This window comes from Trichechus manatus, unplaced genomic scaffold (assembly GCF_000243295.1).
Source record: "Trichechus manatus latirostris isolate Lorelei unplaced genomic scaffold, TriManLat1.0 scaffold00041, whole genome shotgun sequence".
NCBI lineage: Eukaryota > Metazoa > Chordata > Mammalia > Sirenia > Trichechidae > Trichechus > Trichechus manatus.
In genome coordinates this window covers 10,437,634-10,450,856 of record NW_004443977.1, presented here as the reverse complement: position 1 = coordinate 10,450,856, position 13,223 = coordinate 10,437,634, and the positions used below count along the sequence as shown (strand labels likewise).

Sequence of the window (13,223 nt, the reverse complement as noted above, 5' to 3'; positions counted from 1 at the left end):
CGGGGTGGGGGTGCCGGTGGGTCTTGCGGATGCGTCTGATTCTTTGCTTCCTGCTGTTGAGCAGCTGTCCACGACAGCTGGGACGAAGCCTAGGGGAAGGGCATGGAGCAACCCTGAGAAGTGGCAAAGCTCAGAGCTCGGGGAAATATGGAGTGGGGGAGAAAGGCAGAGGGCATCAGGAGGAAGGGGTTTAGGCTCGGGTTGAAAAATCGGAATATCGTGATGGGACCTAAGAGAAGCGGGCTCAAGAAAGACTGGGGGTTCCGCAGGAGGAGTGGAGGGGGGGGCCTCCTAGTGGGCCAAAGGACACAGAACGCGCTGCGGGCGGGGCGGGGCAAGGGAGAACCCAGACGCGCAGAGGCCCCCCGCAAGGTGACCTGCGCAGAGGGATCGGCGTCTGCGGCATTCGGTCCTGACCTGGGGGAAACACGGCGCCTGGTCAGGGGCCAGGACGTCTCCTTGAGCCTGGTGCGGCTGGTTGTCGCCATCAGATCCTACAAGGGGCGGGGAGGAGGGGGGCTGTACTTCTCTGCCCCGCCCAGCGGAGACGCACCTTCTGAATCCCGGGACGTCAGCACCTACCCCACATCCGGGCGAGGGGGCGCGTGGGCCACGTGGGTAAAGGTTCCGGTCCCTAGTCTAGCGCCCGCTCCTCCGCCCGGTCCTAGAGTGTGGAGACCAACGCAGAGCAGTCCCTGCGGCGTTGTGGGTTCGCAGAGTGCTGGATAGGGGGCAGGGCTGGTCAGGCTCTGAACAAATGCCTCGCTCCTTTCACCTTCTCGTCTTTGGGAGCCACCTCCAGAGCAAGCCCTGGCCGTGCCAGTCCAGGATTTCAGTGCTGGGGCCAGTAGGAGCTGTGCCCAGGGTCGGTTCCTTTTCCTATCAGCCCTGGGAGAGCTGCCCAGGGACACAATCCACCTCCAGAAGTCCTTTCCCTCGCAGTAGGGTGCTGGGGCCTCCATGTTTAAAAAATAATTTTTTTTTTAATAAAAATCATGCTAGTGGTTCTCAAATGCCCAAAGTTATGGAAGAGTTTTATAACGTTATAATGTTTTCATTTTGCTAAGCTAAATTTATTAGTTGATTTCTTTCTTTTTTTTAATTGTGTCTTATGAATTAGTGAAAAATGCTAGCCTGTGAGTCAGGACATTGGAACTTTGCCCAAGTAACTTCTCTTGACTTCAGCTTCTTCATCTGTGATCAAGAGGCTTAGATTAGGTGACTTTTAAGATACTATTTGTACTGTGTTTCTTTGATCTACTCTCACTGATCTTCCAGTTATTTAATTTAAAAATAACAACTTTATTGAGATATAATTGACATACCATACAATTCTCCCATTTAAAGCGTACAATATGTTTTTGCATATTCACAGAGTTGCACAACCATCATCACAATTAATTTTTAGAACATTTCATCACCCTCAAAAGAAACTCCATGCCCTTTAGCAGTCACTACCCATTCCCCCCTCCCCTCAACACCCCCCCCCCCCCCCCCCCCCCCGCCCCAGCCCTAGGCAACCACCAATCTACTTTCTGTCACTGTGGATTTACCTATTCTGGACATTTCATATAAATGGAATCATACAATACGTGGCCTTTTGTACCTGGCTTTTTTCACTTAACATGTTTTCAGGGTTCATTCATTCGTTTTTATTGCTGTATAATATTCCGTTGTATAGATACATTACGACAACAGCATCATCAAATTCCCTTTTGCTCATTTATTACATACCAAACACTGCTAAGAAATGTGTATGCATCCTATTAAGTTAGTCATTTTATGAATGAGAAAACTGAGGCTCAGCAAGTTTAAGGAAGTTTCCCAGGGTCACAGAGCTAATAAGAGCTGGGATTCAAATGCTGAGGATGGGCAAAACGCAAATTTCTGTACCCCAACCAGTCTCTGGAGTCCTCCGATGACCCTCTGCTCTGTAGTCCCTATGACTTTGGGGAAAGAAGAAATTAGAATCACCTCCGGTTTCTGCGTTGAGCCAATTAGATTGTCCCAAGTGTTAACTCACGCCATCCTTTCACCCTGCAGGACTTTTCTGGAGGGATGACGTCAATCAAGATGTGAGGACCCAGAAAATGGAGCACGTGCCCAGGCTTCACGTGCCCAGAGGGAGGGAGAGGCAGCCTTTCCTGCCAGAGCTCCAGGGATGAGGTGTGTGAGGCCTGTGGTGGGTCCATGCTGCATGTGTCTGGTGGACAGAAGAAAGGGGATGGATATTAGGGCTGTAGGTAGGAGCTGTCGGGAGCACAGCGAGTACAATGATAGAACTCCAGTCTGATTTCAGCAGGAAAGAGTACCGTGATCCATTAGTGATTTCTGCAAAGGAATGGGAGGTGAGTCTTGAAAGCACAGCTCCTATTTGCTGTCCCTGGCTTAATCTTCTTCTAGGGACAAGCAGGAGAAGAAACTTGGACTCTCAAAGATTTTGAAATCCTTCATTTGAGCCTTATCTCTTTCCCTCTGGGCCCTTTCACAACCTTCTCTTCACCCTTGACTCCTGGCTTCCCTCCTCACAGCCCAGTGACCAGCGTGAAAAGGGAGCAATGCTTTGCCTCTGAAGTGGTTTCAGACGTCCTGAACTAAGAAGCAGCCAGCCATGCCAAAGTCCAGCTGCAGTTGAGGGCCTGGCCTTATCCAGGAAGGTTGAGCCCACCGAGGGCCTTTTGAAAGAGTAAGGCAAGTGCAAAGCAGGGGATAGACTTTGGCTGAGTGCAGAATGATTGGCCTTCATTGAGGGCTCTGCCTGGTGGACCACCTTCTGGGGAAGGGTGGGCTTGGTGGATGGGAAGGATCAGGGCTTTCAGTACAGTCCTGGCTCTGCCACTTCCCAGCTGTGACCTTGGACACATTACCTAAATTCTTCCAGTCTCTTCTTCCATGTCTGTGGAGTAGGGTTGCTGTGAGGATTAAAGACAATGTATGATAAATGGCTTGGCACGTAGTGGTTGCGGATTAAAGGAAAGTTCTTCCTTTCTCCCAGTGGAGGGCACCTGCGCTTCCTGTCTCTCACAGGCACTCTGGGGCCGTCCATAGAACTCCGCAGGGCATGATGCAGGTGCTGAGGATCTCTAAGGGCTGCTCACTCTGTAAGAGAGAACTTAAGAACCTACTCTGTCTTCTGAGGGTGTTACTCTAAGCATTAGGGCTCCCTCCAGAGATTTCTCCTAACACACCTGCAGTGCATAGAAGAAGTGCAGTATCAATGCACATGCACATCTATTTTTTTTTTTTTTATTGTACTTTAGGTGGAAGGTTTACAGAACAAATAGTTTCTCATTAAACAGTCAGTACACGTATTGTTTTATGACATTGGTTAACAACCCCACGACATGTCAACTCTCTCCCTTCTCAACCTTGGAGGACCTTTTTTTTTTTTTTTGGTGAAAATATACATAGCTAAAGATACACCATTTCAAATTTCAAAAATTTCTACATGTACAATTCAGTGACATCAATTACGTTTTTCCAGTTGTGCTGCTGTTTTCACTTTAGATGAAGGTTTACAGAATAGTTTCTCATTAAACAGTACACATATTGCCCTATGGCAATAGTTAACAACCCCACTACATGTCAACACTGTCCTTACTCAAGCTTGGGTTCCAGTACATCTATCATTTTGATAGCTATTTCCCTGGTGGTTTGATATCTTAAAAAGCAGAGAGGGAACATTCATCTCAGCTCAGCCCACCCAAACACAAGTACTCAGTGTGATGGGCCTGCAGAAATCTACTTCAGAGGTTTCCAAATTTTTTAAAAACAGACAGGCTCTCTGTTTTTCTAAGAGAATCTTGAGTATAAACTAATCCCTATCTTCCCCTCCACATTCCCATATATTTAACAGATGGGAACAATACTTCTCTCCTTAAATAGAGGAGGGGGGCCCAGAACTCTCACACTCAGCCTCCCCCTGGTTCTTATCTTGGGCAGGTCACCTGGCACAACTCTGAGGCATCTCCTTGGGATCCTTGAGCCTTTGGAACCTAAATAGAAAACCATCCATCTAGCACCTCCATCTGTCTTCATAGATGAGAAACAGAGGTCCGGACTGGTCAGGTGTGGAGCCAGGATTGGACCCAGGTCTCCTGACTTCCAGTGATTCTGTTGTACAGCTCCCACCTTCCTTTGAAGAACCCCAGTGGAGACTGGGCTGTTTCACACATCAGACTCCCCCACAATAAGGAGAGAGAGAGAGAGAGATTTATCTTAAGGAAATGGCTCACCCAGTTGTAGAGGCTGACAAGTCCCAAGTCCATGGGTCAGGCATCAGACTGGAGGCTTCTCCTGACTCATGAAGCTGCAGGGGCTGATGAACCCAAGATCCACAGGTCAGATGGCAGGCTGCAGGCTCAAGTCCCAGGAACTGGAGGTCAGATGCTGACGAGCCGAATGCAGGATCCAGAGCAGAGCAAAAGCCAGTGAGCTTTGCCAGAAGTCCACATGTATTAGATGAAGACCACACCCCAAAGGAAACTCCCTTTCAACTGATTGGCTACTCATAGCAGATCTCATCATAGAGGTGATCACATGATATCACCTCTCATCATGGAAATGAGTACATCATTGTACAACTGCCAAACTACATCATTACTGCCAAACCATTGAGAATCATGGATCAGCCAAGTTGACACAACCTTAATTACCACAAAAGTCTCTCTAAGGAGGACATTTGAGCTGAGACCTAAATGACAACAAGGAGGCAGCCAGGGGATGATCTGGAGGAAGAGTCCCCAAGGCAGAGAGAATTGCAGGTATAATTGCCCTTCAGTGAGAATTCTAGGGCATGTTAGAGGACCAGACAGAACAACCAGTGGTCAGAGAAGAGCTTGGAGAATAGGCCCAGGACTACTTCAGGGCTTGGAGTCTGTGGGCAGGAGTTTGGACTGTGCGGTGTGAAATCATTGGGGATTTGAAGGCAAGGAGTAGCATGATGAAATAAATGTTTTATGAAGACACACTGATGTTGCTATGAAATGATCAGGAGTAGAAACAGGTCTGTTTGGGGCTATTGAATGTCCAGGTAGGATCTGGTCGTGCCTTGGACTAAGATAGTGGCAGCAGAGCTGGGAAGCTCCCTCCATGTGGAGGCAACCTGCACCTCAGAGGTGCTCCGGGCCCTCCTCCTTTCAAAGAAACCCTGTCTCCATGGCATCTGGGCTTCCTTAGCTCGGATTAGTTGCTGAGCCACATCATTAGCCTATGACGGGGAACTGGTTGCCATGGTTCTAACAAGTGTGCAAACAAGGAGCTGCCATTCTTCTCCAGGCTCAGGGGACTTGACAAGCACTGTGTCTAAAGGAAAATCCTGGGAGGAAGAAGGGATTAGAAATGAGGAACCAGGGAAAGGCCTGCAGTCAGGCCATGGTTCAGGAGTTATTCAGATCAGGGCTGTTACTTAGACTTGTTCTGTATGGGGGTGGGGGGTGGGGGGAGTGGCAGCCCTGCCTTGGGGCATTAATTGAAAATTCCTGGTTTCTTCTTTGAGCCCTTGCCTACTCTGAACCATAACCTGTAGCTGATTAAGGCCTCATCACTGTGGGAAGCCTCCCCTCCCCCATACCTTCCCTGTTGCTCTCAAGAAGGGTAGTCTTAGGCTGACCAAACTTTGGATTATTAAAATAGGTTTGCAAGTATATTCCCTCTACAGACTTGTCTGGAGGCAAGATGGGTGGGTTTGGACCTGACCAGAGCCTCTGAGTGAGAGAGGTGAACAGAGGGAAGCCTGGTGTGTGGGGTACAGAGAGTGCAGGTCCTGGTTGCATGGAAGACCTGCTTTCAGATCCCTTGATCCTCCCAGAGATCATTTCTAAAGACAGAGAAAGGAGGATGGAATCAAGGCAGGAATGGCAGCCTTCCCCATCCATACCTCCAAAGGTGTGTTACTGGTCTTCCTTCCACAAGTGGAAGGAAATTCCTCTCTCCAGACCTGAGTCAGGCAAGCCTGGGGTCCTGCTGTGCCTTCTAAGGTCTGCAGTACCCTCTCAGCATTAGGCTACTCTACAGGGCAGTCATGCCAGGCCCACTGGTAAGGAACCACAAAGAGAATTCTGCAACCAAAGGCCATGTACATTTAACATTTTGATACCTATGGTTAGTAGTTCCCTGGGAAATGGGAGCCTAGCCACCAATGCTCAACCCAATAAAATTCCAGCATGTCTTATGCCAGGAGCTTTTTATTTCTCAAATCACCTTCATACCTAGCTCATTTGATCCTCACAAACGGGAGCACATAGGCAGGTATTAAGCCCACCCACTTACCGAAGCCAGAGAAATTAATAAACACTCCTGTGGTAATACAGCCTCAATGATGCCACCAAATCATGTCCTCTACCTTGCATTCTTGCACCTAAGGACATAGCTAAGCACAATGCTCAACTAGTCATATTATACCTAGTTCTTATTAGCTAAGTTGACCCCTGTCACCCACTCACCTTTTTCCCATCACACATTTTCCTTCCATTCATTCAACAAACATTTGTAGAGACCTGTACTTTACTGTGCCTGGACACTGTTAGTAATATATGGTTCCTGCTGTTCCCTCAAGACAATTGAAGATTAGTCAGGGAAGTAAGTCAGACATATAACATATTCAGACTCAGTAGAGGCCCTGACCCATATTTTCTGGCCTACTTCTGAATTCAACTGCAGCTGCTGGTGGATAGTTTCTGTGCATGGTGACAGCTTCTTAAGCCCTGGGACTCTTGCCCTGTGAGATTTCGAGGTTGCCAAGGGAACTTGCCTACCTATGCATCAGTTAGTCCTGGAATGTTGCCCTCAGGGGCAACTCTCAATCAATTAAAGATTGAGTTCAGTGGATAAATATTCCAGCATGCACTTTCCTTGGTTGGATAAATCTGAGAAAAGGTCTACATGGTTCTTCAGAAGTCCCCAGCAGGGTTGATGCCCAGTTGCCCACAGTGGAAACTACTCACTAACATGCTCTTTGTTGACTTTCCTCCTTTCTCCTCTCTCTTTCCCCTTCCCTCACTTGTGCTTTCTGAGATGATCCACCACCTAAACCACTTGCACCCAGTCCTTGCCTCAAATTTTCTTTTGGTAAACTTTGTAATCCAAACTAAGACAATCTACTACTGCTACTATTATGTATTCTGTATTCCATCCTAGGCACTGGGGATAAAATGGTGAGCAAGACAAAGTCCTGCTTCCATGAAGTGTGGATAAAATTATTTAGTGTCCCCACAACCTACAGGGAAAAGTCAAAGCTCCTTACCTGGTCCACATAGCCATTGAGATCTTGTCCCCTACCAACCTCTCCTGTCTCATCTGAAGGCTTTTCTCCTTTCTGTCTCTCAGTGTGTTCTAGAAATCCAGCCCTACTTGTATTTCTCAGATTGGGCTCACATGGTTCACATTGCTGCCATATATATGCAGTTCCTTCTACCTGTAACTACCCCCAGCACACCTTGTCCATCTAATCCTAAAAATCTGAGCTCAGTATTCCTCCTGTGTAGTGTCTTCTCTAACCCTCCTAACATCTCTCCCATCTGAGAGTTCATCACTCCCTTCTCTGTGCAGACTCACGGTTGGACTTTATACCTGTCACCATGGCAGCTATACTTCTTCAGTCTGGATTGATTGCTGGAGTGACATCATCAGCACTAAGTGACTGATCCCCACAATAAGAACTGGTTGTCATAGTGCTACTAATTATGCAAACAAGAATCTGCTATTCCCCAGGCTTAGGATCCTTGACTAGCTCTATATCTAAGGGAAAAATCATTGTCAGGAGAGAGGATCAGACAAGGGAGCCAAGGAAAGGCCAGTTGTCGGGTGTTATTGAGTCACTATGCTTCAAGGCTTGTCCAAATCAAGACTGCAATTAGAACCTATTAGGTATTTGGGGGAGGGGGGAGTTTACATGGTAAACGGGAAGTCCCGCAGCCTATATACACACAAATTACAAATCCCATGTTTCCTCCATTTTAGAGGTCCTTTGAACTGTTTCCTCCTCTTGGCAAAAATTTATAACTCCCTGAGACTATGGCCCCCAGACACCCTGCTAACTCAGAACTGAAGCCACTCCTGAAGTCCACCTTTCAGCCAAAGATTAGACAGGCGTATAAAACAAACAGTAACACACATGAGGAATGTGCTTCTTGGTTCAATTAAGTATATTCAACCAAATGGGCATAACTTGCCCAAAAGCAAAGACGAGAAGGCAGGAAGGGACAGGAAAACTGGACGAATTGACACGGGGAACCCAGGGTGTAAAGAGAGAAGGGGAGAGTGCTGACACAATGCAGGGATTGCAACCAATGTCCTAAAACAATTTGTGTATAAATTTTTGAATGAAAAACTAATTTGCACTGTAAACTTTCACCTAAAGCACAATAAAAAAAAAATTGTAGCAGATTAAGGCTTCCCCGACCCCTGTTGTGCTCCAGAGAGGCAGTTCTAGGATAGCCTGCTACTGGATTTTTAAAGCAGTTTTTCATGGAAACTCTTTCTGTGGGCTTATCTTGAGGCAGGACAGATGGGGTTTAGGCCCAGCCAGAGCCTCTGAAATAAAATATGTAGGACCAGAACAGAGAGGACATTCGGGATGGGGATGTGGAATAGCACAGCTCCTTGGTACTGATGGAAGCCTAGTTTCTGATTCCTTTCTCCTTCCAGACATCGTTCTTAAAGTGGATATAAGGAAGGGTAAGACTACAGCTGGATTGGTAATGATTTCTCACCCACCACACCCAGCCACACTTTATGGTTGTCTTTCTTTTTTTCCCTTGGGGAAGAAATCCCTCTCTCTGAACCCAAAGTCCAGTAAGCCTGAGAACCTGCTCTGTCTTCTGAGGGTGTTACTCTAAGCTTTAGGGCTCCCTCCAGAGATTTCCCCTAATCCACCTCCAGAGAATAGAAGAAAGAAGTGCAGTATCGATGCACATGCACATTTATCATTTTGATAGTTATTTCCCTAGTAGTTTGAAATCTTAAAAAAGAAAGGGGGCATACCCACCACTGCTCAACCCACCCAAACATCAGTATGTTCCCTTTTCCTGAAGCATAATACTTCTTAAAGCAGTTTCACATTAATTTGATCATAGGTCACAAATTATTTCTGGAAATAATTTAGAAATTCTATGTCTAGCATACAATAAAAAATAATCAGATAAAATTCCAGTTCCTGGCATGCCAAACAGCTTGTGTCAGGTTAACTTTCCTACTAATAATATATATGCTGGACAAGACATAAAAATAGCCGTATGAAAGCATGGAGACCAATGAAGCAAGCAACACTGGAAAGAATATAAACTCACCAGATAATTTCCACATTCCACAAACTTTTCCCCTAAGGATACTGTACCACATAGGGAAACTGAGCTCAAATAGAAAGTGGCAGTCTGACTGATTGAGGAAGCAGAGACTGGAGTTCAAGAATGCCAGAAAAGCTGGAGATTGAAGGGAAAATCTGGGAGATGAGTGAGCTACAGAGTCAGGAACCCAAAATCTGCATGTAAACTCCCCTTAAATCCTTAGCTGTCTTCTAAATGGCACATATACAGGGTGAGACTCCAAAGAACCTAGTGAAAAGGAACAATTGGAAAATTATGTATCTGAACAGAGATTTTGGCATCTTCCACAGTGTTAGGAAGGCCAAGTTTGGGGTTCAGGATCCATAAAGTTAGAGGATCTTGGTAAATACCTTGGCGTTTTCATTGAAATCCCAGAAGGACCACGCATTAGGAGTAAGTACCATGTCCCGGGACTAAGGGATATAGCCTAGGATTGAAAGTGTAACTGAAATATTCTTGCCCTAACCAGGCCTCCACAGGATCAAGATTTTCTGCCAAAAATTTAGCTGCCTACCAGAACAAACTCAACACCTTTTAAAGGAAGATAATGTAATTCAGAGTCTTAATTATGCATCAGCCAAAATGTCCAGTATGCAAGCAAAAATTAGCTAGTAAGTAAACAGGAAAATGTGCAACATAATCAGTAAAAAAAAAAAAGAAAGAAAAAAAGGTCAATAGAAGTAGACCCAAAGATGACCAGAAGTTAGCAGACAAGAAATTAAGAACAGCTATATTATGAACATCAATATGACCCCTGGTGACACAGTGGTTAAAGTTCTCAGTTGCTAACCAAAAGGTGCTAATCAAAAGGCACTAACCAAAAGGTCGGTGGTTTGAACATACCAGCTGCCCTACAGGAGAAAGATGTGGCAGTCTGCTTCAGTAAAGATTTATAGCCTTGAAAACCCTATGGGACAGTTCTCTGTCCTAAAGGGTCTCTACGAGTTGAAATTGACTCAATGGAATTGGTTTTTTTATGGATATTATAAATATGTTAAATAATTTACAAGAAAAGATAGAATAGATAAGCAATGGGGAAACTCGGGAGGGAAATATAAACTCTGAAAAATAAATTTTAATTGTAAAAATAAAATATATGAAATGAAAAATTCATTGGATGAGTTTATTAAAAGACTGGACACAGCAGAAGAAAGGATCAGGTTAATAGAAGGTATCTAAACAGAAGTACTGAGAGAAAAAAGAATTTAAATTAAAAAAACAGACAGAACAGAGAATCTAAGACCTGTAGGACAATATCAAGTAGACTAACATATGTAATTGGAGTTTCAGAAGGAGAGGAGGGACACAATGGGGGACATGAAATATATGAAGAGAATAAAATTTTCCAATGTTGATGAAATACATTAACCTAGAAATTAAGAAGCTCAGCAAACTTCATGCAGAATAAATACAAAACAGACCATATCTAGGCATATCATAATCAAACTCCTGAAACAGCAATAAAGAGAAAAATCTTAAAAGCAGACAGGTTAAAAAAAAAAAAAGACATTACATTAAAAGGAATAGCACTAAAATGAATGCTGTCTTTTAGACCATAAAAGCCAGAGGACAATAAAATGACAACTTTAAAGTGCTGAAAGGAAAAAAGTAAACCTAAAATTCTATACATAGTGAGAAATATTTTTAAAATGAAGGAAAAATAGAGACATTTTTAAATAAAAAGTGTGAGAAATTGCCAGAAGACTTGCACAACAAGAAATGCTAAAGGAAATTCTTCATGCTGAAAGAAAATGATCCCAGCTAGAAACTGAGATCTGAAGAAAGGAAAGAAGCATGTATACCAGAAAGGGTAGATACCTGAGTAAATATAAAAGACTATTTCTTCTTAATGTCTTTAAAAGTCTATTGACTGATTAATGCAAAAAGAAGTTTTAGAAGTATAGATTATACTATATGTAGAAATAAAGCATATAACAATAGGACATAACATGGGAGGGGTAAATGAGTTATAATATTGTAAAATGTATACATTGTAAGTAAGGTGCCATAATATTAAATTTAAATTAGATGTGATAAATTAAGGATGCTTATTGTAGCAACCTTAGAGCAACCTCTTAAAATAATGCAAAGGGAGTAGAGCTAAAAAGCCAATACATAAAGTATAATGAATACTAAAAATTACTTGATTATTCCAATAGAATGGAGAGAAGGAGAAATACAGAGAAAAAACAGATAAGAAAAATAGAAAACAAATAACAAAATAGTAGAATTATACTCGAGCATATAAATAATTGCATTAAATATAAATTAAATTAAAAGGCAGAGATTGCTCAGTCTGGATTAAAAAACAAACAAACCAGAACCCAACTATATCTTGTTTATAAGATACACACTTGAAATATAAAGAGAGATAAGTTGAAAGCAAAAGAATGAAATAATATATGTTATAAAAACATTAGCCCACAGAAAGCTGTTGTAGCTATCTCAACATCAGACAAAGTAGTAGACTTAAAGTAGGCAGTTACAAGAGGTAAAGAGGAGTATTTCATAACGATAAAAGCATCAATTCTTTAGCAGGGCTGTGATGGTTAAGGCTATGTGTCAGCTTGGCTGGGCCATGATTCTCAGTGGTTTGGCAATTATGTAATGATGCAGTTTGGCAGTTATGTAATGATGTAGCTATCCTTCATTTTGTGATACAATGTAATCACCTCCATGATGTGAACTGATGTGATCAACCAATCAGTTTTAAGGGGAGTTTCCTCAGTGGTGTGGCCTGCATCCAATATATACGGACGTTCTGGCAAAGCTCACTGGCTTTTGTTCACTCTGGATCCTGCTTTCAGCTCATCATCATCTGACCTCCGGTTCTTGGGACTTGAGCCAACAGTCTATCGTATTGTCTGCTGATTTTGGGATTCATCAGCTTCTGCAGTCTGTGAATCAGCAGCATGTCGTCTTACCTTCCGATCTTGGATTCATCAGCCCCTATAGCTACATGAGTCAGGAGAAACCTCCACCCTGACACCTGATCCATGAACTTGGGACTTGCCAGCCTCTACAACCGCAGGAGCCATTTCCTTGCGATAAATCTCTCTCTCTATATAAATACGTATGCTTCACTGGTTTTGCTACTCTAGAGAACCCAGCCTAAGACATTTGGTACCAAGAGTGGTTCTAGAGAAACAAAATTGTAAGGATGAGTTTTCTAAATTGGTTTTCAAGTCTGGTTAGTCTTAAAGATGTTGATTACTCTGCCTCTAGTGATAAAGAGGGCACTGCTAATCCGTGGCGTGAGGAGGCAATAGAAATACACAAAATATCACCACCAGTGTATCAAGTATTGGTGAGAGGCAAGACCATGGGTGACTGTTATGTTTGATACTTTTCTACAATTTTGTCAGAATGAGAAGTATAAGGAATCTGGTCGGTTGATCCTGTTTTTGCTAGACAAAGTGGTGAAAGAAAGAGATGAGCTCAGGGCTTCAGATTCACAGCTCAAGTGTTGCATAAATTACCTCAAATTTGCCACTAGTGCCTTGAGAGAAAACCTTATTTCTTGTAGTATCAGAGCTGATATTGCCAAAAACCAAATCCAGAATCTTATCATAAGAGTGGCTGAATTACAGCGTCAATTGAATTCTCAGTCTCTCTAATGGTGCCTAAAATTAAAGTGAGGGCATTGATTGGGAAGAAACGAGATCCTGAAACATGGGATGGAGATACATGGGCAGTTAATCAGGAAGCTGGGGACACTGAGCCCCTAAATTCAGTTAAATCACTCCTACCAACAGAACCAGCCCTCTCACTCCCATCTGAAGAGATTACTCCATGTTTGTCGGCCAAACCACCCTCCCTGGTAAAACCATTAGCCCCTCCACCCCCATCTGATGAGATTAACCCAGCTATGTCTGAAGATGTTTACCTGTGTTTTATTGA

General features: G+C 43.7%; 1 protein-coding gene across 1 annotated transcript in view; it reads left to right on the top strand.

Annotated features, from left to right (window-relative positions):
- The first annotated feature begins 222 nt into the window (after positions 1-222).
- RESP18 (regulated endocrine specific protein 18) overlaps positions 223-13,223 on the top strand; it is a 28,648-nt gene continuing 15,647 nt past the window's right edge. The window contains exon 1 of the mRNA XM_004376393.1: positions 223-618. Within this exon, the coding sequence (XP_004376450.1) occupies positions 223-618 (396 nt within the window). The remainder of the gene's footprint in view (positions 619-13,223) is intronic.